Genomic DNA, 22,123 nt, shown 5'->3' with positions numbered 1-22,123 from the left:
CCCCTTCTCTCTGGACTCATTATCTTAATCTGTGAGGGGAGGGCACGATTCTCTCAGAGCTTGTAGGATTCTGTGCTTTCGTGGCTGTGTGGAGTGGGTGAAGTGGTAGGGGGAAGAGAAGACACCCGTACAGAGGCACACAGCAGGCTTTAAGGCAATGTGGTTCTCATCTGGAGGCAATTTTGCCCCCCAAGAGACGTGTCAATATCTGGACACGCTTTTTTTTTTTTAAAGAATTTATTATTTATTTATCTATTTATCTATCTATTTATTTATTTATTGGCTGTGTTGGGTCTGTTGCTGTGCGTGGGCTTTCTCTAGTTGCGGCGAGCAGGGGTTACTCTTTGTTGCAGAGCATGGGCTCTAGGTGCACAGGCTTCAGTAGTTGTGGCTCGTGGGCTCTAGAGTGTAGGCTCAGTAGTCATGGTGCATGGGCTTAGGTGCTCCGCAGCATGTGGGATCTTCCTGGACCAGGACTCGAACCCGTGTCCCCTGCATTGGCAGGCGGATTCTTAACCACTGCGCCACCAGGGAAGCCCTGGAGACACTTTTTGTTGCAACAACTGGATGGAGCTCCTGGCATGTAGTGGATAGAGGCCAGGGATGCTACTAACGATCCTACAATGCACAGGCAGCTCCCTACAACAAAGAATTATCCGGCCCCAAATGTCAGTAGTGCCAGTGTGGAGAAAGCCTGCTCTAAGGGGATCAGATTCCATCTTTTGCTCCTGTACTTTGTAATGGCCTTTGCAATTCCAGGTAACCTCATATTTGGTTCCTTTCCGGATCAACCCTCTTGCTATTGAAGAAACAGGAGTTTAATTTGCTAAATTGTGCTGAAGTTATTGACCGATCTTCAAATAAACAGTGGTGACCTAACTAGTGTATGAGGGTTCATTTAGAGAAGCAGAGCCACTAGGATTATATAGTCTGCCAGTCTGTCCACCTGTCTAATCTACATATGGGATTCATTACAGGGCTTTGACCTTGCTCAAGTGTGGCAGCTGGTACAGTCTCTGGAAGGTTATCTTCATGTCTGGTGGTAGAGCTAGAAATCCATAGGGCAGGCAGTGGGGAAGGGAAGATGGATAAAAAGTGAGGGGAGGGGGACCAAGGATGAGCTGGAGCCTATGAGGATGGACTGGAACCCCTGCCAGTTCTCACCGCCCCCAACCTGAGGAAGTGGATGACCTGCAGGGGAAGCTCACTGGTGGCCTTTGTCACACAGCTGAACACACCCCTGGCCCAGGAGTGTGAGAAGCGACAGGAGGATCCCAGGGAAGGTATAGCAGTTGCGGGCCCAACTGCTGCCCCACAGCAACAGCGCTGCCCACAGACAGTGGAAGTGCCTGCCCAGCCTCGCAAGCACAAACGGCTGCTGCACTTCCACCTCCAGATCCGCACGAAACCTCTCCTGTGGTGGCACACACGTAGGCTGAAAATGTAGTTCAGCCTAGCCAACTCGATGTGTTACAACGCCACAAGCAGCAGATCCCCATTTTTGAGAATGCGTAAGTAAAGGATGGGTCTAGAATCCACGCTTATACAAGTTAATGTGTGCTGCGTTGTCATGCTGAGTTGGAAGGTTTTGAGCGTCTCTTTCCTTCCGATCAGGAAACATCACTTGCAACATTCAGATGGCCTACCCACTGTTACGGTCTAAGGAAGGGTTTCTTAGACTTGAAAACTTGTCTGCTCTTCACTTCAAGTGCTGGAGACTTTGCTTTTAAAGCGATTGACCTAACAGCCCTCCTACAAAAGGGATTAGAGAAGCCAGATACTAAAGGTCACGTTTTGTATGATTTCATTTAGGTGAAATAGCCAGAAAAGGTAATTCCACAGAGATAAAAACAGATATGTGGTTGCCAGGGGCTGAGTGGGAGGGTGGGGAGGAAATGGGGAGTAACTGCTTATTGGGTATAGCATTTCCTTTGGTGGGAGTTGAAAATGTTTTGGAACTAGAGGTAGTGGGTGAACAACACTGAGTATACTGAACTGTTCACTTTTTAATGGCTGTTTTGTGAATTTCACCTCAATAAAATTTTTTTTTTAATTTAAAAAGGTTAGAGAGGAGCAGTTTTGAATTCTGATCTCAATTTTGCCATTGCTATAAAATAGATTAGAGTTTTGAATATTATTTTTCCCAGCTTTATTGAGGTATAATTGACAAATAAATATTGTATATATTTAAGTGATAACAATATAATGATTTGATATACACTGTGAAATTAGTACCACAGTCAAGTTAATTAACACGTCCATCACCTCACAGTTACCTTTTTTGTGTGGGTGGTGAGAACACTTAAGATCTACTCTTAGCAAATTTCAAGTAGACAATACAGTATTCTTACCTATAGTCACCATGATGTACATTAGATCCTCAGAATTTATTTTATCTATTTTGTTTATTTTATTATTTATTCATTGATTTCTTGAACACAAAAAGAAGGGGTTTGAAAAATAACTCTGAGTAGTGCTAAGATCTGTATGATATTGCAGTCTGCCAAAAAAAAAAAAAAACTAGAAGTCTAGAAACTTCTGTTGGGAAAAGGGGGATCCCATACTGCCCTGGTGTAGTACTCCAAGAAGTAGTGAAGGAATTCTTGCCCTCATGTTGCAGGTCTGGAAAACCTCTAAGTGGGGCTGGCCCCTTTAAGGCTCCAAGACTGAAGTAATCCGGTAGCTAAGGAGTCATAATGACAACCTTCTTGGGTAATTCTCCCTGAAAATGTAGTTCTTACCCTCCAGTTCCAGAACCACTGAGAAGCAGAGCCATCTTCTCCTCCGTTTGGTTGGTGAGAGATATATGTGGATGGGCTTATACCTCTCTGGCTTCATTTTCTAAAATCTAGATGTCCCCGCCCTAGATAAAGGACCGTGATATTTAGTTTGGGTTCTTTTCTACCCTGTGGGGAACACAGAGTTTAGTGAAAGGGGAGAATTTCTGTGAAATGTGGTCTAAGTGTTCAGTCCTATGTCTAAAACCTAGGAGAGAATGGAAGGGAGAAATGTGCCTGTGAAACCCATTGTTAATGTAAATGCATCTGCTGAAAACTGTGCCTGGAGCCTATATGGATTTTGTCCAGGTTTTCCATGAATTCAGTATTCCTGACTCACGGGTAGTCAGTGCTTAGGAATCCTCCAGGACTCACACTCAGAGAAGTGGATGAGAGCTGCCAGTTCATAACCGGGAGGAGAGGTGCTGAAGCCACCATCAGGAGACCCTGAGACTTGGGCGCACACACCCTCCTGCGTAGACTCCTTCTTCTTCCCGGACAGGGAGCCGAGTTGATTGGTGTCTGTTGTTGCAGGAGATGCTGGTTTGGAGATGGACATGCTAGAGGACCTTGAGACACTGCAGTTTGAGTATGGGATTCAAGAGGAAGACCACAGCTGGCTGTATTTGCTGGGCCGTTCTCATGGGCTGATGACCAAGGCCTGTGCCCATGCAACCTTCTTCTGCAAGCTACTCCATAATTTGAGGTAAGCTGGGTCTCCAAGGTCAGGCAGATGGAGAAGAATTTCACTGCAGAGACTCCAGATGACTTAAACTTTTTATATTGGAGAGTAACTTTGGCAGGGGGAGTGTCCTCCTACCTTTTACAACCCACACTCGAGTACTGCTGGTCTGAAAGCACCAGGGAAATGCATACCAGGGTCCCTTGGCTGTGTTTATGTAATAAAGCATGGATTAGTGGTGACTTCCTTTCAGTGAGTAGACATTAAATAATCCATTCATTCATTCGTTCATCCATCCTATCATTCACTCCCTCATCAGGATGACCAGCTTGTCTGCCACAGCTACTAATCACTAGCCATTCCATGGCTACTGGCTGAAAATGGGGTCATTTTTTTCTTTTGGGGCTGAGCTAACAGTGGAATGCTTCCTCACAAGAAAGCTTCCTGGAAATTTGGGGGTCCTTATGGCTGGATGACTTGCCTGAAACCAGGAATACTGATTTCCAAAGAAGCTCTCAGTCCCGTCCTGGCTTCTGATGCTTAAGTAGGAGGTGTGTGAGAGCCAAGTACCTAGGACTAGGCTCCTGGATTCTGTAACTCTAGGTCACTCCTAGAGCATTTGTCCCCACCCCCCAACCCCTCAGTCTGCTTCTCAGTTTACTTTTCTCTGAAATTAGATTAATTCCTAGATGGTGGGACCAGATCTGAATTAAACATGTTATAGATACAGCACATACCCGAGGAGGCAGACTACTCAAGAAGTTTGCTGACTGGCTGACTGATAAGGATGCGTAGTAAACCTATTGGCTGTCTCCAAGGTGAGTGATGAGAAACCAATATGGGAAACTTCCAGGAGGCATCTTCTGTTTGGAAGGATCAGGCACAGAGAGAAAATGCTCTCCTTTTAACCAGAAGAGAAGCCTTAACTAGAATGGGGCTTGTGATGCTTACATGGAAACTCCAGAGCTTTAAGACTCCAATTTTCACAGAAATACAGAACAAATACAAGATTGCCATATAACAACATAAAAATGCCTTATGTATTCAGAGGTCAGACTTTGTTCATCTTGGGTCAAGTGAACCTCCAGAAAGAGTGGCCTCAGATCCTTGATCCTCAGTTTCTTAGGTCTGTTTTCCCTTATAAACCATTTACTGTTATAAATCATTACGTTTGGAAAAAAGCTAAGTTACATGGTTTCCTGGGTTTGTGCAGAACTGAAATAACAAACTAGAAAGAGGAGGTATATAGTAGGAGAGGGCTGCACTCATCCTGATGGAGATGGAAATTGACAGCTGTCTGCACGGGAAACAATGAAGGAACTGGCTCCCCATGTTCCAGGATAAGGTGTAATTGTAATTAGGCTGTTCACAGTGATGGTCCTGAGTCAAAGAAATGGTTAAGTAGTCAGACCTTGTGTTTAAGAAGGCAGGGAAATGCACGATACATATAACCCAAAAAATGTTCACTTAAGAATGTTTTAAACAAGTTCTGATCCTTTGAAAGGGGTATGCTTTACTTCCTGGAAAATTCACTCAGGAGGAACATTTCATTCCATCAGTGAAGCTGGATCAGTGGGACATAATTGGAATTCTACTCTCTGAAGTACTTATGGTGTCACAGCAGGCTGCATGTGAGGAAGTTAAACCAGAGAACGTCAGAGGTTGACGGTCAAGAAGGACTAAGGGTCTGCGTTTACTTGGGTGTGTGTCTGTGTTCATTCTCCAGAGAATCATTCTCCAGAAAATCATTACAGGAGAAGCAAACTTCTAGATGTCGCTTGGCTGGATTGCGTGAAGACACTCCTGATGACGATGCGTTAAAGGTGGGCATCATTGGAGGCGGCCACCTTGGGAAGCAGCTGGCTCATACACTGCTTCAGCTTGTCCCCATCCCAGCTGACAGCCTGAGGATCTCCACTCGGAGGCCAGAGGCCCTGGGTGAGGAGCTCTGCGCAATAGAAGGGGGGCTTGGGTGTGCTCTTTAGGTGGTGACGAGGCCATTTTGAAAGGGTCCCTCAAAAGAGGAATCCTCGCATACAGCATGCCGAGTTCTCAGCTTGCTAGCCCCCAGAAAAGCCAGGAAGATGGTTTTTTAACTTGTTCCTTAAAGCAACTTTCTTCTCCACCTAAATATTTATATCCATATCTCCTCCCTGTGCCCTTGGTGGCGAGATATCTTTCTGGGTCTTTGATATAGAGAAGGTTTCCAAACAGAATTCAAATTTTCTAACTGGACCAGTTAGAGTCTGAGTGGTGTTTACCAGTTCCAAATATTTTGCCTTATTCTTTTAAAATAACATTTACTGAAAAATTTTTTAACAGTTTTATAATGATTCCATTTATTAACTTATGGTGATAGAAATCAGAACAGTGGTTGCTTCTGGGGAGACTGAGAAGAGGCCCAAGGGAACTTTCTGGGGAGTTGGAAATATTCTGTATCTTGAGAGAGGTGTGAGTTACATAGGTGTATGCATTTGTCAAAGTTGATCAAACTATTTACTTCAGATCTGTGTGTTGCATTGTATGTAAATTATACTTCAAAATATTTTTAATGTAAAGTAATATATGAATGTTATAGAAAATTTAGAAAACTACTCTATAGGGAAGTAAATAATAACTACCTATAATTCTAGCAGGGTTATCATTTCTTTCCCATTTTTTCCTCTTATTATATCAGTAATTAACACTCTACAAAGCTTTTTGTATCCTGCTTTTTTCACTTAATGTATCATGAGCCTATTCTCATATTATTTGATAGTCTTCAAACTCATGATTTTAAGGTTGTATAGTATTCCTAAGTATGACTGTATGATAATTTATGTAACTGTGCCTTATTTAGTAGGACTTCCTTGTACATAATTTAAAAAACAAAATTACTAGGTCAAAGTACAGGTACAGCTTTATTAAGATATACTTTGTATATAATAAACTGCACATTTAAAAAAAAATTTCTTGGCCAGGCTACAAGGCATGTGGGATCTTAGTTCCCCAACCAGGGATCGAACCCGTGCCCCTTGCATTGAAGTGCGGAGTCTTAACCACTGGACCACTGGGGAAGTTCTAAACTGCACATTTTAAAAGTGGTAAAGAATCCACGTTCCAAAGCAGGGGACACGGGTTCAATCCCTTGTCAGGGAACTAAGATCCCACGTGCTTCAGGGCAACTAAGCCTGTGTGCCACAACTGCTGAGCTCACGCGCCTCAACGAGAGAGCCCGCAAGCCGCAAAGTACAGAGCCCACATGCTCTGGAGTCCGCGTGCCACAACTAGAGAGAGAAAATCCACAGCCACAACGAGAGAGAAGCCCGAGCACCACAATGAAGAGCCCACACACGGCAATGAAAAAAAGATCCTGCATGCCTCAACCAAGATCCCACATGCTGCAACTAAGACCCAACGCAGCCAAAAAAAAAGAAAAGAAATAAATATTTTTCAAAAAGTGTACAGGGACTTCCGTGGTGGTCCAGTGGGTAAGACTTAGCTCCCAATGCAGGGGTCCCAGGTTCAATCCTTGGTTTGGGAACTAGATCCCACATGCATGCCGCAATTAAGAAGTCCGCATGCTGCAAATAAGAAGCCTGCATGCCGCAACTGAAAGATCCTGCGTGCCGCAACTAAGGACCCAGTGCAGCCTAAGTAAATAAATATTTTTAAAATAAATTTTAAAAATAAAGTGTACAGTTTGATGTTTTGTGACACGTGTATGCTCCTGTGAAACCATCAACGTAATCAAGGTAATGAATCTCTCTACCTCCCTGCAGAACCCACTCAGGAAACCACTGATCTGATTTTTTTTTAATTAATTGTTTATTTTATTTTTAGCTGCGTTGGGTCTTCGTTGCTGCACGCGGGCTTTCCCTAGTTGCAGAGAGCGGGGGCTACTCTTCGTTGTGGTGCGCGGGCTTCTCATTGCATTGGCTTCTCTTGTTGCGGAGCACAGGCTCTAGGCACGCAGACTTCAGTAGTTACGGCTTGCAGGCTCTAGAGCACAGGCTCAGTAGTTGTGGCGCATGGGCTTAGTTGCTCCACGGCATGTGGGATCTTCCCAGACCAGGGCTCAAACCCATGTCCCCTGCATTGGCAGGCGGACTCCCAACCACTGCGCCACCAGGGAAATCCCCACTGATCTGATTTCTGTCACTACTGATTAGTTTGCATTTTGTAGAGTTTTGTATAAATGGAGTCATACAGTTTGTACTTCTTCTTTGGTCTGAATTCTTTTTATAATTAATTTTTTTATTGAAGTATAGTTGATTTACAATGTTGTGTTAGTTTCAGATGTACAGCAAAGTGATTCAGTTATATATATTCAGTTATATGTATATATATAGAGAATATATTACACAGAATATATTCTATATACATATATTCCTTTTCAGATTCTTTTCCCATATAGGTTATTACAAAATATTGAGTATAGTTCCCTGTGCTATACAGTAGGTCCTTATTGTTTATTTTATATATAGTAGTGTGTATATATTACTCCCAAATTCCTAATTTATCCCTCCCCGCAATGGTCTGAATTTTTTCACTCTGCATAATTATTTTGAGATACATCCGTGTGTTGCATGTACTGATATTCTTTTTATTTCTGAGTAGTGTTTTATTGCATGGATACTCCATAGTTCATTTATTCCTCTGTTGATGGACATTCAGGTTGTTTCCAATTTGGGGCTATTACAAATAAAGCTATTATGAACATTTGTGTACAAATATTGGTGTGGAGAAATGCTTTTATTTTTCTTGAGTAAACACTTGGGAATGGGGTGGCTGGGTCATATGGTAGGTATATTTAATTTTTAAAGAAACTTCTAATATATTTTTTCAAACTGACCTACAAAGGATGTTGTTCAGGTATAAACTTTCATCAACAGTGTGTAAGAATACCCATTTTACTACATGCTTGTCAATTCTGGGAATCTTTTTTTTTTAATCACCATTTTAATATGCCTTTACAATTTTTCTTATTTTAATATGTCTTTCACTGATCACTAGAAGAATTAAAATTTTTTATAGGCTTATTGCTATTTCATCATTTTTGAGTTCTTTTTTGTTCAATTTTTCTGTTGGATGCCTGTATGATTTTTCTTATTGATTTGTAAATGTTCCTTCTATATTAAGGAAACTAAAAATATCTTGACCCCTCAAGGCAGATTTCTTAAATCTCATCAATAGGACCAGTATATATGACATTTCAATAAAATGCATATATTCTTCTGGGAAGCAATATGTTTATTAATAATAAAATTACAGTCATAGAATATCACTGTATGTTGTATTAAGGAAGCAAGAATTCAAAATGCTCAGCATCAGCTTCTGTGCACTTTTGAGAACCACATATGGAAGAAAAGTGGATATGCATGTTTTCTAAAGTTCTTCTTTGTCCTGTGTATCTTCCTACCTGGAAGTACCTGAGTACCCAGATAACCTCAGCATCAACTTTATCACATACTTGTGGTGGTTAAGAGAAGAACTGACCTCTGCAATGTCTAACATCCTGTTCTCTGATAACACTTAAAACATACTACCGTATGTGAGTTCACATTTTTACTTTTGAGGGTCCAGATCACAATAAGTACAATTAAATGATTAACTACCAGGAAGTGTTTTTAGCAACTACATGAGTTATCACATTTCTTTCTACATTTATAAACATCTTATTGACATTAAATTGTGTATACTTTACTGAAACTGTAAGCATATTTTTGCAAATTCCTCCCAACCTCTGCCCTATACTCTTCCACTCTCTCAGTCTTTCCCATCATTTCAAGCCAGTTAAGCTGTTTAACTTCAGCCCAGTCACAGAATTCTTGAAGCCTCAGTTTCTGCATCTATAATATAGGAATAACACTAGCCTCTGTCTCATAAGGTCCTTATGAGATTCCCGTAGATAACGTATGTACTTTGTACATTATCTGGTACACGATGAATTCTGTTAATTGGAGAAGGCTTCATTCAGACCTTTTTTCTTCCTAAAAAAAGAAACTCTGAAAAATTCTAGCATTTGGTCTAAAACGTAAGGTAGGGATGAATTATCTTACAATCTCGAGCACTGCTGCAGTGGCACCCGCTGCCATAGTCATGGGGTCAGGGCTTTGCTGCGTGGCTTTTAGAAGGCATGAGGGAATCTCTTCTGATTAATGTGGTGGCAAGACTTGAGATAAAATAATTGTCATCCTCTCCCCACAGCTGATGTTGAGTTCAAAGTTCTTTGTACTGTGATCTTTCTGACTTCCTTTATTCCCTCCCAGATGAATTCACGAAACTGGGGATCCAGTGCTTTTACCATAACTCTTCTCTGGTGGAGTGGGCCAACGTGATATTCCTCTGCTGCCTGCCATCTCAGCTGTCTAATATCTGTGCAGAAATTCAAACCAGCCTTGGAAAAGCCTGCATCGTGTACAGCTTTGTGGCTGCTGTCCCACTACCCAGGTATCTTGTTAGGGTGAGCACAGGATTGGCAGGACTGCTCTGTCTGCTCATCTCCACCCTGGCCCCTACCTCTTGGAGTTGGTCATTCCCAGTCATAAGGTGGAAGCAGCTTCATTGGCAGAAGGACCAGCCAGCCTTTGAAACTGTGTCTTCCCCGCTTTTCCAGCACTTGTGGGTGGGACATTTTCTTTGATGTGCCAATGTTTAGAACTGCAGTAGAGCATTACTTCCAACTACTTGAAGCTGATGAGTGTTCCCCTTGTACGCCACTCAACAGCATGAAAATTGATGTGGAGCGTGTGTCAGATATTATTTTTGTACCTCGAGTGTCTAGCTCAGTGCCTGGCTTGGGGTGACGTTGAATAAGTTTTGAGTGGATGGGTGAACAATCCATCTAAGATGTAGTGCCCCAGTGCCGACCCACACCTGCGTTTGCCTGTGAGCAGTGCTGTGCAGGGGACTACATTGTTGGGGCTGGATGTAAACTCAGTGGGTCACGTGGTGCTTTATTCTAGTCTGGGCCCTGCACTTCCTGCGTTGGTGGCTTTACTTTCAGGTTGAAACTCCTACTGAACCACACCAATGTCTTGCGGCCTCAGTATCAGTGTGTTGAAGATCTTGCCAGCATCTGGGGGGCCAATAAGGAAATCACAGCTGCTCTCCAAGACCCTGTGATTCTTCAGGCTACCTGTCCCTACAGTCCTGCTGGTAATGGTTCACGATATTTTTGGTACTTTTAAAAATTACCTTCCTCTTGGCCTACTGCTATCTTATTAAATCCCTGTGTGTGTGTGTGTGTGCGTGCGTGTGTGTGTGTGCATGTGCGTGCATGCATGTGTGCTGAGGGTGTGTGTGTGTATATAAGTACAAGCTAGATACATTCTCAGCTATTTAGGTTTTACATGGGAACAGCTTTGGTGGCAAAAGTAGCCTTTTTAGGGAAAGCTAAGAAGTGTGATTAATCGGACCCTTTAAGGATGAATTGGAAACAACCAGAGGAGAGAGCCTATTTAAACCAGAGGATGCAGTGTCTGGGACTAAATGTCTTTTCCTTACTGTAACCTTGCAGTTTGCCTTATTGGCAAGGACCATTCTAGAGATTTCTAGAGATGCATTTGTCATCAGCAATGCCTACATTAACATATCTGTCTTCCTCTGGTAGGGTCAACATGCAACGTGTTATAAAGGGCACAAACAGGGTTCTTGGCCTAGAAAGGAAGAGCGCTTATCTCGAGGTTCATATAACCAAACTGTCTTGGAGAGAAGGTGGCTGTTCACTGTCTGGGGTTTGTCCTAGGTTCCCTGCAAACCTTTTTGGTGGTGCTAACGGGTATTTCCTTTCTCATTGATGTTTAGGGGGAATAATCCTCAATATCAAATGGTTGGAGGGAGTGTTCTATGCAGCCATAAATGTCTGCACAGAAAAGGACATGCCCCACTCACAAGTGCTGCAGCTTCTGAACGAACTGTTCCTCGCCAAGCACTTTGAAGGCTGTGAGAAAGATAGAGTGTCTTTCCAAAAATTTCAAGCACAAGATTTTGTCAGCAAAGCCTATGCCAAGAACCTGTCTCGGAAAAGGTAAAGTATTAGATGAGTGGCCATTCTAACTTCTCCCACACTGTTTTCTCGGAAGATGCTTTTATCTTTTTCCTTTCATGTTATCTTTAGAAATGTATAAAACGAATACACTCTTATAAAAAAAATCCAACTAGTGGAAAAGTGAGAGCCCTCCTTTGCCCCCCAAATCCCTTTTCATAGACTTTACCTCTGATGGTTTTTGTATTTTTGTCTTTCTACCTATGCATTTACAAACATATATTTATATTGTCATTATAATGTATATGCATATCTGTATCTATATATACATTTTAGAAACATGGGGATTATACTTACTACATCATAGGTACCATTCTGTGTTAGTACAGTCATATCTATTTCATTTATGAGCGCTGTGCAGGCATCCATTGGATACATTTCTTTAGCTACATTTATTCATCCTATTTCCTCTTGATGGCAATGTAGTTCCTTTGCCCCACATTTTGCACAAAGGGCTGCTTTGAACATTTCATCCTTAAACTTTGCACACTTGTACCAGTAAAATTTCTGGGTCAGAGGTTATATATAGTTTATGTTTGATAGGTATTCCTAAATTGCTTATCAAAAGAGTGATACTTATATTTCTACCAATAGTGTATGAGAGTGCCATTTCACTATAGCTTGATAACTATTAGATCATTCTTTTTAATCTTTAATAATCTAATAGAGACAAATGGTTGCCCTTGTTACCAGTGACTTCCATGTCACTAAATTCATCCTTTTCTTCCTTGGCTATTGAACATGCCTTCCTTCTTGAAACAATCTTTTCTCTTAGCTTTCATGATACCCTCACATTCTCTTCATTTTCCTCCTGCCCCTCCGATTCCTCCTTTGCCAGCTCCTCTTATGCCCTATCCTTAAATCTGGGAGTTTTCAGGGCTCTGTCCTAGGCATTCCTTTCTTTTCATTCTACACTTTGTTCCTGGGTGATCTTTTCCACTTCGGGGACTTAGGTTGCCATTACATGCTCCTTTGTGGAGTTGTTCAGGCCAGAACCTGGAAGTAATCATTGATCTTACGCCCCTCTTATCTTTTGTGTTCTAATTAATCACCAATGACCTGTGGTACACTTTCAGTTTGGGAATTTTCCTTCCCCCTTATCCTGGGATTCTCTTTGCCTCTCTCTTATGCTGGATCTCTTTTTCCTGGACCCCTCTTCCTCTGGATTCATTTCCTTCTTCATTATGGTGGAATCTGTCCTTCTCCAGTAGCTTCCTTAGAAAAGCCTGCGTAGGAAGTAATTTTTAGGGACTGTGTCTGAAAATGTTTTTATTCTAACCTAATATTTTATTGAGAACATAGCCAGGTAGAGAATCTAGGTTAGAGCAGAAGCAAGAACTACAGTCCTTCAGCCTGTGGAAAGAAAACCACATTCACAGAAAGATAGACAAAATGAAAAGGCAGAGGACTTTGTACCAGATGAAGGAACAAGATAAAACCCCAGAAAAACAATTAAATGAAGTGGAGATAGGCAACCTTCCAGAAAAAGTATTCAGAATAATGATAGTGAAGATGATCCAGGACCTCGGAAAAAGAACGGAGTCAAAGATCGAGAAGATGCAAGAAATGTTTAACAAAGACCTAGAATAATTAAAGAACAAACAAACAGAGATGAACAATACAATAACTGAAATGAAAACTACACTAGAAGGAATCAATAGCAGAATAACTGAGGTAGAAGAACGGATAAGTGACCTGGAAGACAGAACGGTGGAATTCACTGCCACGGAACAGAATAAAGAAAAAAGAATGAAAAGAAATGAAGACAGCCTAATAGATCTCTGGGACAACATTAAACGCAACAACATTTGCATTATAGGGGTCCCAGAAGGAGAAGAGAGAGAGAAGGGACCCGAGAAAATCTTTGAAGAGATTATAGTCGAAAACTTCCCTAACATGGGAAAGGAAATAGCTACCCAAGTCCAGAAAGTGCAGAGAGTCCCAGGCAGGATAAACCCAAGGAGAAACATGGTGAGACACATAGTAATCAAACTGACAAAAATTAAAGACAAAGAAAAAATTTTGAAAGCAACAAGGGAAAAATGACAAATAACATACAAGGGAACTCCTCTCATAAGGTTAACAGCTGATTTCTCAGTAGGAATCTACAAGCCAGAAGGGAGTGGCACGAGATATTTAAAGTAATGAAAGGGAAGAACCTACAACCAAGATTACTGTACCCAGCAAGGATCTCATTCAGATTCGAAGGAGAAATCAAAAGCTTTACAGACAAGCAAAAGCTAAGAGAATTCAGCACCACCAAACCAGCTCTACAACAAATGCTAAAGGAACTTCTCTAAGTGGGAAACACGAAGAAAAGGAACTACAAAAACAAACCCATAACAATTAAGAAAATGGTAATAGGAACATACATATCAATAATTACCTTAAACGTGAATGGATTAAATGCTCCAACCAAAAGACACAGGCTCGCTGAATGGATACAAAAACAAGACCCATATGTATGCTGTCTACAAGAGACCCACTTCAGACCTACGGACACATACAGACTGAAAGTGAGGGGATGGAAAAAAATATTCCATGCAAATGGAAATCACAAGAAAGCTGGGGGCTTCCCTGGTGGCGCAGTGGTTGAGAGTCCACCTGCCGATGCAGGGGACACGGGTTCGTGCCCCAGTCCGGGAAGACCCCACATGCCGTGGAGCAGCTGGGCCCGTGAGCCATGGCCGCTGAGCCTGCGTGTCCAGAGCCTGTGCTCCACAACGGGAGAGGCCACAACAGTGAGAGGCCCGCATACCGCAAAAAAAAAACAAAAAAAAGTAAGCTGGAGTAGCAATACTCATATCAGATAAAATAGACTTTAAAATAAAGAATGTTACAAGAGACAAGGAAGGACACTGCATAATGATCAAGGGATCAATCTGAGAAGAAGATACAACAATTATAAATATATATGCACCCAACATAGGAGCACCTCAATACATAAGGCAAATGCTAACAGCTATAAAAGAGGAAATCAACAGTAACACAATAATAGTGGGGGACTTTAACACCTCACTTACACCAATGGACAGATCATCCAAACAGAAAATTAATAAGGAAACACAAGCTTTAAGTGACACAATAGACCAGATAGGTTTAATTGATATTTATAGGACATTCCATCCAAAAACAACAGATTACACTTTCTTCTCAAGTGCACATGGAACATTCTTCAGGATTGATCACATCTTGGGTCACAAATCAAGCCTCAGTAAATTTAAGAAAACTGAAATCACATCAAGCATCTTTTCCCACCACAATGCTATGAGATTAGAAATCCATTACAGGGGAAAAAACGTAAAAAACACAAACACATGGAGGCTAAACAATACGTTACTAAATAACCAAGAGATCACTGAAGGAATCAAAGAAGAAATCAGAAAATACCTAGAGACACATTACAATGAAAACACGATGATCCAAAACGTATGGGATGCAGCAAAAGCAGTTCTAAGAGGGAAGCTTATAGCAATACAAGCCTACGTCAAGAAACAAGAAAAATCTCAAATAAACAATCTAACCTTACACCTAAAGGAACTAGAGAAAGAAGAAAAAACCCAAAGTTAGTAGAAGGAAAGAAATCATAAAGATCAGAGCAGAAATAAATGAAACAAAGAAAACAATAGCAAATATCAATAAAACAAAAAGCTGGTCTTTGAGAAGATAAAATTGATAAACCTTTAGCCAGACTCATCAAAAAAAGAGGGAGAGGACTCATAACAGTAAAATTAGAAATGAAAACAAAGAAGTTACGACAGACACCACAGAAATACAAAGCAACAAGGATGTCCACTCTTGCCACTATTATTCAACATAGTTTTGGAAGTCCTAGCCATGGCAATCAGAAGCAAAAGAAATAAAAGGAATATAAATTGGAAAAGAAGTAAAACTGTCACTGTTTGCAGATGACATGATACTATACATAGAGAATCCTAAAGATGCCACCAAAAAACTACTAGAGCTAATCAATGAATTTGATAAAGTTGCAGAATACAAAATAAATGCACAGAAATCTCTTGCATTCCTATACACAAACAATGAAAGATCAGAAAGAGTAATTAAGGAAACAATCCCATTCACCATTGCAACAAAAAGAATTAAAAAAAAAAGAATCTAGGGTAGAAACAATTTTCCCTCAGAATTTTTTATTTTATTTTATTTTATTTTTAGCTGTGTTGGGTCTTCATTGCTGCACGTGGGCTTTCTCTAGTTGCAGCGAGCTGGAGCTACTCTTTGTTGCGGTGTGCGGGCTTCTCATTGCGGTGGCTTATCTTGTTGTGGAGCACAGGCTCTAGGCACGGGCTTCAGTAGCTGTGGCACACAGGCTCAGTAATTGTGACTCACGGACTCTAGAGTGCAGGCTCAGTAGTTGCGGTGCACGGGCTTAGTTGCTCTGCGGCATGTGGGATCTTCCCGGATCAGGGCTCGAACCCGTGTCCCCTGCATTGGCAGGCGGACTCTTAACCACTGCACCACCAGGGAAGCCCATCCCTCAGAATTTTGAAGGCATTGCTCCATCATCTTTCAGCTTTTAAATTGCTGTTGAGAGGTACAGTGCCCTTCTAATTCTTCAATTCATGCTTGGTCTGAAATCTGTTCCTTTTCTCTCTGGAAGCTTATAGTATCTGTTGACTTCAGCATCCTGAAATTTTATTATGCGTCATGATGTGGGTCTATTTTAATGCACTGTGTTGGGCAGTTGGTGGGCCTCTCCCTTTTTCCCCTTAACTTAAAAAAAAAAAGATTGTAAAATATGTACACAGAAAAGTACCTATTCCATAAATTCATAAATATACAGTTTAATGAATTACTGTAAAGCAAATATCCATGTAATTGCCACCCATAAAAGAAACAGAACATTCAATGGTCCTTCTCAATCTGCATGTCAACTTCTCTAATTTTCTCCTATTATGTCTTTGATAATTTCCTCCCCTTCCCTCTGTTTTCTCTGTTCTCTCTTCTGAATATTTTATTAGCCAAATATTGGACCTCCTGGGCTGATCCTCTGATTTTCTTTAGCTCTCCTATTTTCATTATCTTTGTGTTTTTGTTCTGCTTTCTGAGAGATTTCCTCAACTATCCTGTTTTTACTATTATATTTAGAACATATTTTCATTTTGCTATATTTTGACTTTCAAAGATTTTTTTAGTCTCCAAATATTCCTTTTTTATGTAGCATCCTGTTGTCATTTCCCTATGCAATACTATCTTTTATCCCTTTGAGAATGTAAATGATAGAGTTTTTTCTTCTCTGAGGAGTCTTTCCTTCAGGATATTTTTGACCATTTATTTTGGTTTCTATCATTCATTTTAGAACTTTCTTCAAGTATATGGAGAACCTTGATTGTCTGCTCATATTTTTTAAAAATAAATTTATTTACTTTGGTTGCGTTGGGCCTTCTTTGCTGCGCATGGGCTTTCTCTAGTTGTGGCGAGCGGGGACTACTCCCTGTTGCAGTGCAGGGCTTCTCATTGCGATGGCTTCTCCTGTTGTGGAGCACAGGCTCTAGGCGCGTGGGTTTGGTAGTTGTGGCTCACGGGCTTTAGAGCACAGGCTCAGTAGTTGTGGTGCATGGGCTTAGTTGCTCTGTGGCATGTGGGATCTCCCCAGATAAGGGCTCGAACCCATGTCCCCTGCACTGGCAGGCAGATTCTTAACCACTGTGCCACCAGGGAAGTCCTGTCTGCTCATATTTAAGATCCTGGTTACTAAAAAGATGCTTGGAAACTCTGTGTTTGCTACTGTGGTCTTTACTACAGAGTGGTTTGATCAGCTTTTTCCTTGGGAAACCCTGAATATTGGTATCTTCAAGTCTTTGGGACCCAACTTGGGGAAAGAAAGCTGCACGTGTGTAGGGAGAGGGGTGGTCTTATCATTCAGAATATATTTTTTCACTTTATTTCTCCCCTTTTCAGCATATCCTTGCCACTCAAACTGCCTGATAACCATGCCATCATCTGGGAGTTTGTTTAGAAATGCAGATTATGGGTCCCCACCCCAGATGTATGGAATCAGAATCTGCCTTTTTACAAGCTCCCAAGTGATATGTCCATTAAAGTTGGAAAAGTGCTGCTATATGGTCTTTTACATCAGATGACCTGTTAGAATGGGAGGCATGGCATATTAATATTTCTACTATGATTGTAGTTTCTCAAATTCTCTTTATATTTATAATCTTTGTTTTATAAAGTTTGAAGCCATATCATCTGATGAACAGAAGTTTGTACTTTTTACATCTTCTTGGTAGATTATACTTTTTAATTGTATCCCCCCTTTTAAAAAAACTTTTTAGATAATTTTGATTCACATGCAGTTATTAAGAAATAATACAAAGAAATCCCATGTACCCATTTATCCAGTTTCCCCCAATGGAACAAACCACAGTACAATAGCTATACACAGATATTGTAAAACTATAGTACAATACCACGACCAGGATATTGACACTGATACAGTCAAGATACAGAACAATTCTATAACTAGGCATCCTTCATCTTGATCCTTCCTCCCCAACTTGGCAACCATTGAGCTGTTCTCCATTTCTATGATTTTGTCACTTCAAGAATATTATATAAAAGGAATCATATATTATGCAACCTTTGGGGATTGGCCTTTTTCATTTAGCATAATTCTCTGGAGATTCATTCAAGTTGCTGTGTGTATCAATAATTTATTCCTTTTTTATTGCTGAGTAGTTTTCATGGCAGTTATGTTTTCATGGCATGTATGTACCATAGTTTGTTTAATCATTCACCTGTTGAAGGACATCTAGGATATTTCCAGTGTTTGGCTATTGTGAATAAAGATGCTTTGAACATTCATGTACAGGTTTTTGTGTAAACATAAGTTTTAATTTCTCTGGCACAAATGCTCAGGGGTGCAATGACTGGTTGCATGTTTATTTTTTTAAGACACTGCCAAACTGTTTTTCAAAGTTGTTATATCCTTTTACATCATTAGCAAAGTATGATTCAGTTTCTCTGCATCCTCACCAGCATTTGGTGTTGTCACTAATTTTTGTTTTACCATTACATCTATAGATCAATTTGTGGAGAGTTGACATCTTTATAATGAAAATTTTCCCATCCATGTACACAGTATATCTGTCCATTTATATCTTCCTTATTTCATCAGCATTTCGTAGTTTTCAATATACAAGTCCTGTACATGTTTTGTTAGATTTACATCTAAGTATTCTATTTTTTGTGTGTGAAAGGAACTGCATTTTTAGGTTTTTTTTGCCCAAGAGTTCATTGCTAATATATATAAATAAAATTTATTTTATGTTTATTTTATATCCTATGACCTTGCTGAATTCGTTTTTTTAGTTCTAGGAGATTTTTTCTTTTTTTTTAGATTCCTTTGGATTATCTACATGGACCATGTCATCTATATGTAGCAACAGTTTCAGTTCTCCCTTTCCAATCTGTGTGCCTTTTATTTCCTTTTCTTGCATTATTGCACTGGCTACAACTTCTAGTGGTATGTTGAATAAGTGTGGTGAGAGCAGATATCCTTGCTTTACTCCTGATTTTTTAATACTATAAAACCCTATGTCTTAATGCTTGTTAAGTTGAATTCCACTACAGACTAATACTTAACACTGCCCCATTTTTATTTGCATGTTAACTCCTACTTCTTTCCCTATACAGTTGAAGAGGGTATCTTTTTTTTTTTTGAAGAGGATATTGTAAAAGAAATGAGGTCTCTTCCATTCCTAATGTCCATGATCCTCTTATGTATTTTCTTTCTAAATTCAAGGAAAATATACTGAAAAGGATGTTGATTTTATTGTCATAATCATTCTCTAATTATGAATTCCTCCCTAAATGCACTTAGAGAATTGTAAGTGTGAAAACTCATAAGTACAATTAAATCCACGTGTTGAATAGACCCAGATGAATTTTTAATTTAACTAAGAATTTTAATTAGTTTGATATAGAAAATGAAGAACCTTATTTCCAAGTGGAGGAGAACTTTCTTTAAAGGAAATGTTTAACAGCAAAATCAGATGTATTAAACAGACATAAAAAAGTAACACTATTTTTTTCCTTACCCCAGGCCTTTCCCCTGGTTTGATCTGACTGCTGTGCAACTCAAGGAAACTCCCTTTAGCCAGTATCTCTCACACAGCACTACTTTTCAGGACAACCTTACCCACCTATACTGTGATTCATTTGGTATCACCCTAACCAAAGAACAAGAGCCAGAGGTTTCCACAGGTTTTTCATCCCAATAAGAGAAGAGACCTCAGGAATCAGGATGTTTTTCTCCCTCTACAGTGGTAATGCCCTGATTATCATAATTGACAGTGGAAGTCATGTGACTGTATAGTGTTTGCCATATGTTAGGCAGTAAGGAATTAGAAAATTGTACTGATGGCTCTTTAAAATCTAGAATAAAACAAAAGTTTCTTTACATCAGTATATTTGGGTGTGTCTGGCTTTTGGAAGCAACTGAATGAAACCACATAACCTGACACACTTAAGTAAGCTGCTTCCCCAGCAGTTAATTATCAATTCAGTTAATTCAAATTATCTCTTGTCTAAAAGCTAAATTCAAGAAGTTATATTGTCATTATTAAATGGTTACATACTTCTTCTGTAGCATTCTTTTCCTACAATATGTAGCTACAGTATGTAGTTACATTCTTTCCCTTTAGCAGTATGTAGCTGACAAATGATACACCTTGATTGTCCCACACTTTGAGTAGAAAAATAAAATGTGTGGTAAACAATCTTAATTGAATTATGACTCATTTTAGGCTTATTTCAGCTAAACATGACTGTTCTGGTACTATCTTATTTAAAGCTGTTCCCCTTTAAACTATTTTAAACCATAAAACCATTTTAAAAAATAGCTGGCATTACAACTACTGGAGCCTGCGTGCCCTGGGCCCACATGCCGCAACTACTGAAGCCCATGTGCCCTAGAGCCCGCGTGCCATAACTACTGAGCCCATGTGCTGCAACTACTGAAGCCTGCATGCCTAGAGCCCATGCTCTGCAAGAAGAGAAGCCACCACAATGAGAAGCCCACGCACCGCAAGGAAGAGTAGCCTCCGCTCGGTGCAACTAGAGAAAGCCCATGCACAGCAACGAAGACCCAACACAGCCCCACGCCCCCCAACAAAAAAAAGCCAGCATTTATATTAAATGGCTAAAAATAATTCTGCAAAATACAGATTTTATACCTACAGTTCAAATTTATTTCCTTTACGTTTTGCAATTACTTTATGTCAATTATAATAGAGTAGAAAACAAAGCAGTAACCATAAAGTTGAGAAAGCATGGCGCTGACTATGCTCTGTCACTGAACAGAACTATTGTTTGCCAAATGCTAAAGTGCTTTGGAACAAAACCATTCACTCTACATGTAAACCACCATGGTCTTAGGTAAATCATTTACATTTTTCTTTTTTGCATGCTTGTGAGCGAAGCAGACTCAATGGTATGGTGTTAAATGGTATAAGATAAAATTTTGCTAGTCCACTTGGGAAAAAATTAGGTTCATCATCAAACATTAACACGTGACATGAATGCTAATTTGAGGCACTGTTCTTTCTCTCAGTAGGAAAAGAAATGGATTCCTTTGACTATTCATTCAGATGTAAGGAACTGGATAGGGTACATCATTGCCCTTCTGGATTATGGTAGCCCTACAGTGGTTCTTACGATTAAGAAGTGTGGCTGGGAAGAGAAAGAGAAGTTAGTCTACAAAACTAGAGTGGAATTGGAGTCATTCAAGCAACAAGAAGTATTTTTAATTTCTTTTGAACAGTCCAGTCACAGGCAGACTCTGGTCTGAATTTCGTTTTATAAAAGTCTGGAGTTACCACATAAAACGCCTTGTAAACAAACCCCAGACCCTAGTCCATGGTCAATGATATACTTCTATAAGCCATGTTGTTTTAACAGGTAAATACAAATCTAAAAAAATATTTTTAAAATTTTGTTCTCTGATGCCAAAAAGGAATGAGAACTTCCCCCCTCCTTTTTCATAACACATTTCCTTTTTTTTTTAACATCTTTATTGGAGTATAATTGCTTTACAATGGTGTGTTAGTTTCTGCTTTATAACAAAGTGAATCAGTTATACATATACATATGTTCCCATATCTCTTCCCTCTTGCATCTCCCTATCCCACCCCTCTAGGTGGTCACAAAGCACCGAGCTGATCTCCCTGTGCTATGTGGCTGCTTCCCACTAGCTATCTATTTTACGTTTGGTAGTGTATATATGTCCATGCCACTCTCTCACTTTGTCACAGCTTACACTTCCCCTTCCCCGTATCCTCAAGTCCATGCTCTAGTAGGTCTGTGTCTTTATTCCCATCTTACCCCAGGTTCTTCATGACCTTTTTTTTTTTTTCCTTAGATTCCATGTATATGTGTTAGCATACAGTATTTGTTTTTCTCTTCCTGACTTACTTCACTCTGTATGACAGACTCTAGGTCCATCCACCTCACTACAAATAACTCAATTTCGTTTCTTTTTATGGCTGAGTAATATTCCATTGTATATATGTGCCACATCTTCTTTATCCATTCATCTGTTGATGGACACTTAGGTTGCTTCCATGTCCTGGCTATTGTAAATAGAGCTGCAATGAACATTTTGGTACATGACTC

At 40.1% G+C, this 22,123-nt stretch overlaps 1 protein-coding gene across 1 annotated transcript; it reads left to right on the top strand.

Annotated features, from left to right (window-relative positions):
• The first annotated feature begins 445 nt into the window (after positions 1-445).
• Positions 446-20,381, top strand: NOXRED1 (NADP dependent oxidoreductase domain containing 1). The gene is made up of 7 exons (XM_027120166.1): positions 446-1,511; positions 3,312-3,483; positions 5,201-5,397; positions 9,711-9,891; positions 10,448-10,599; positions 11,248-11,470; positions 19,554-20,381. The coding sequence occupies exons 1-7, from the start codon at positions 1,466-1,468 to the stop codon at positions 19,729-19,731; spliced, it is 1,149 nt and encodes a 382-aa protein (XP_026975967.1). The 5' UTR covers positions 446-1,465; the 3' UTR covers positions 19,732-20,381.
• Positions 20,382-22,123: the final 1,742 nt, after the last annotated feature.

Source organism: Aethalodelphis obliquidens, unplaced genomic scaffold, assembly GCF_003676395.1.
Source record: "Aethalodelphis obliquidens isolate GAN/ISIS:26980383/991018 unplaced genomic scaffold, ASM367639v1 scaffold21, whole genome shotgun sequence".
NCBI lineage: Eukaryota > Metazoa > Chordata > Mammalia > Artiodactyla > Delphinidae > Aethalodelphis > Aethalodelphis obliquidens.
This window is presented reverse-complemented; position numbering and strand designations above follow the sequence as displayed.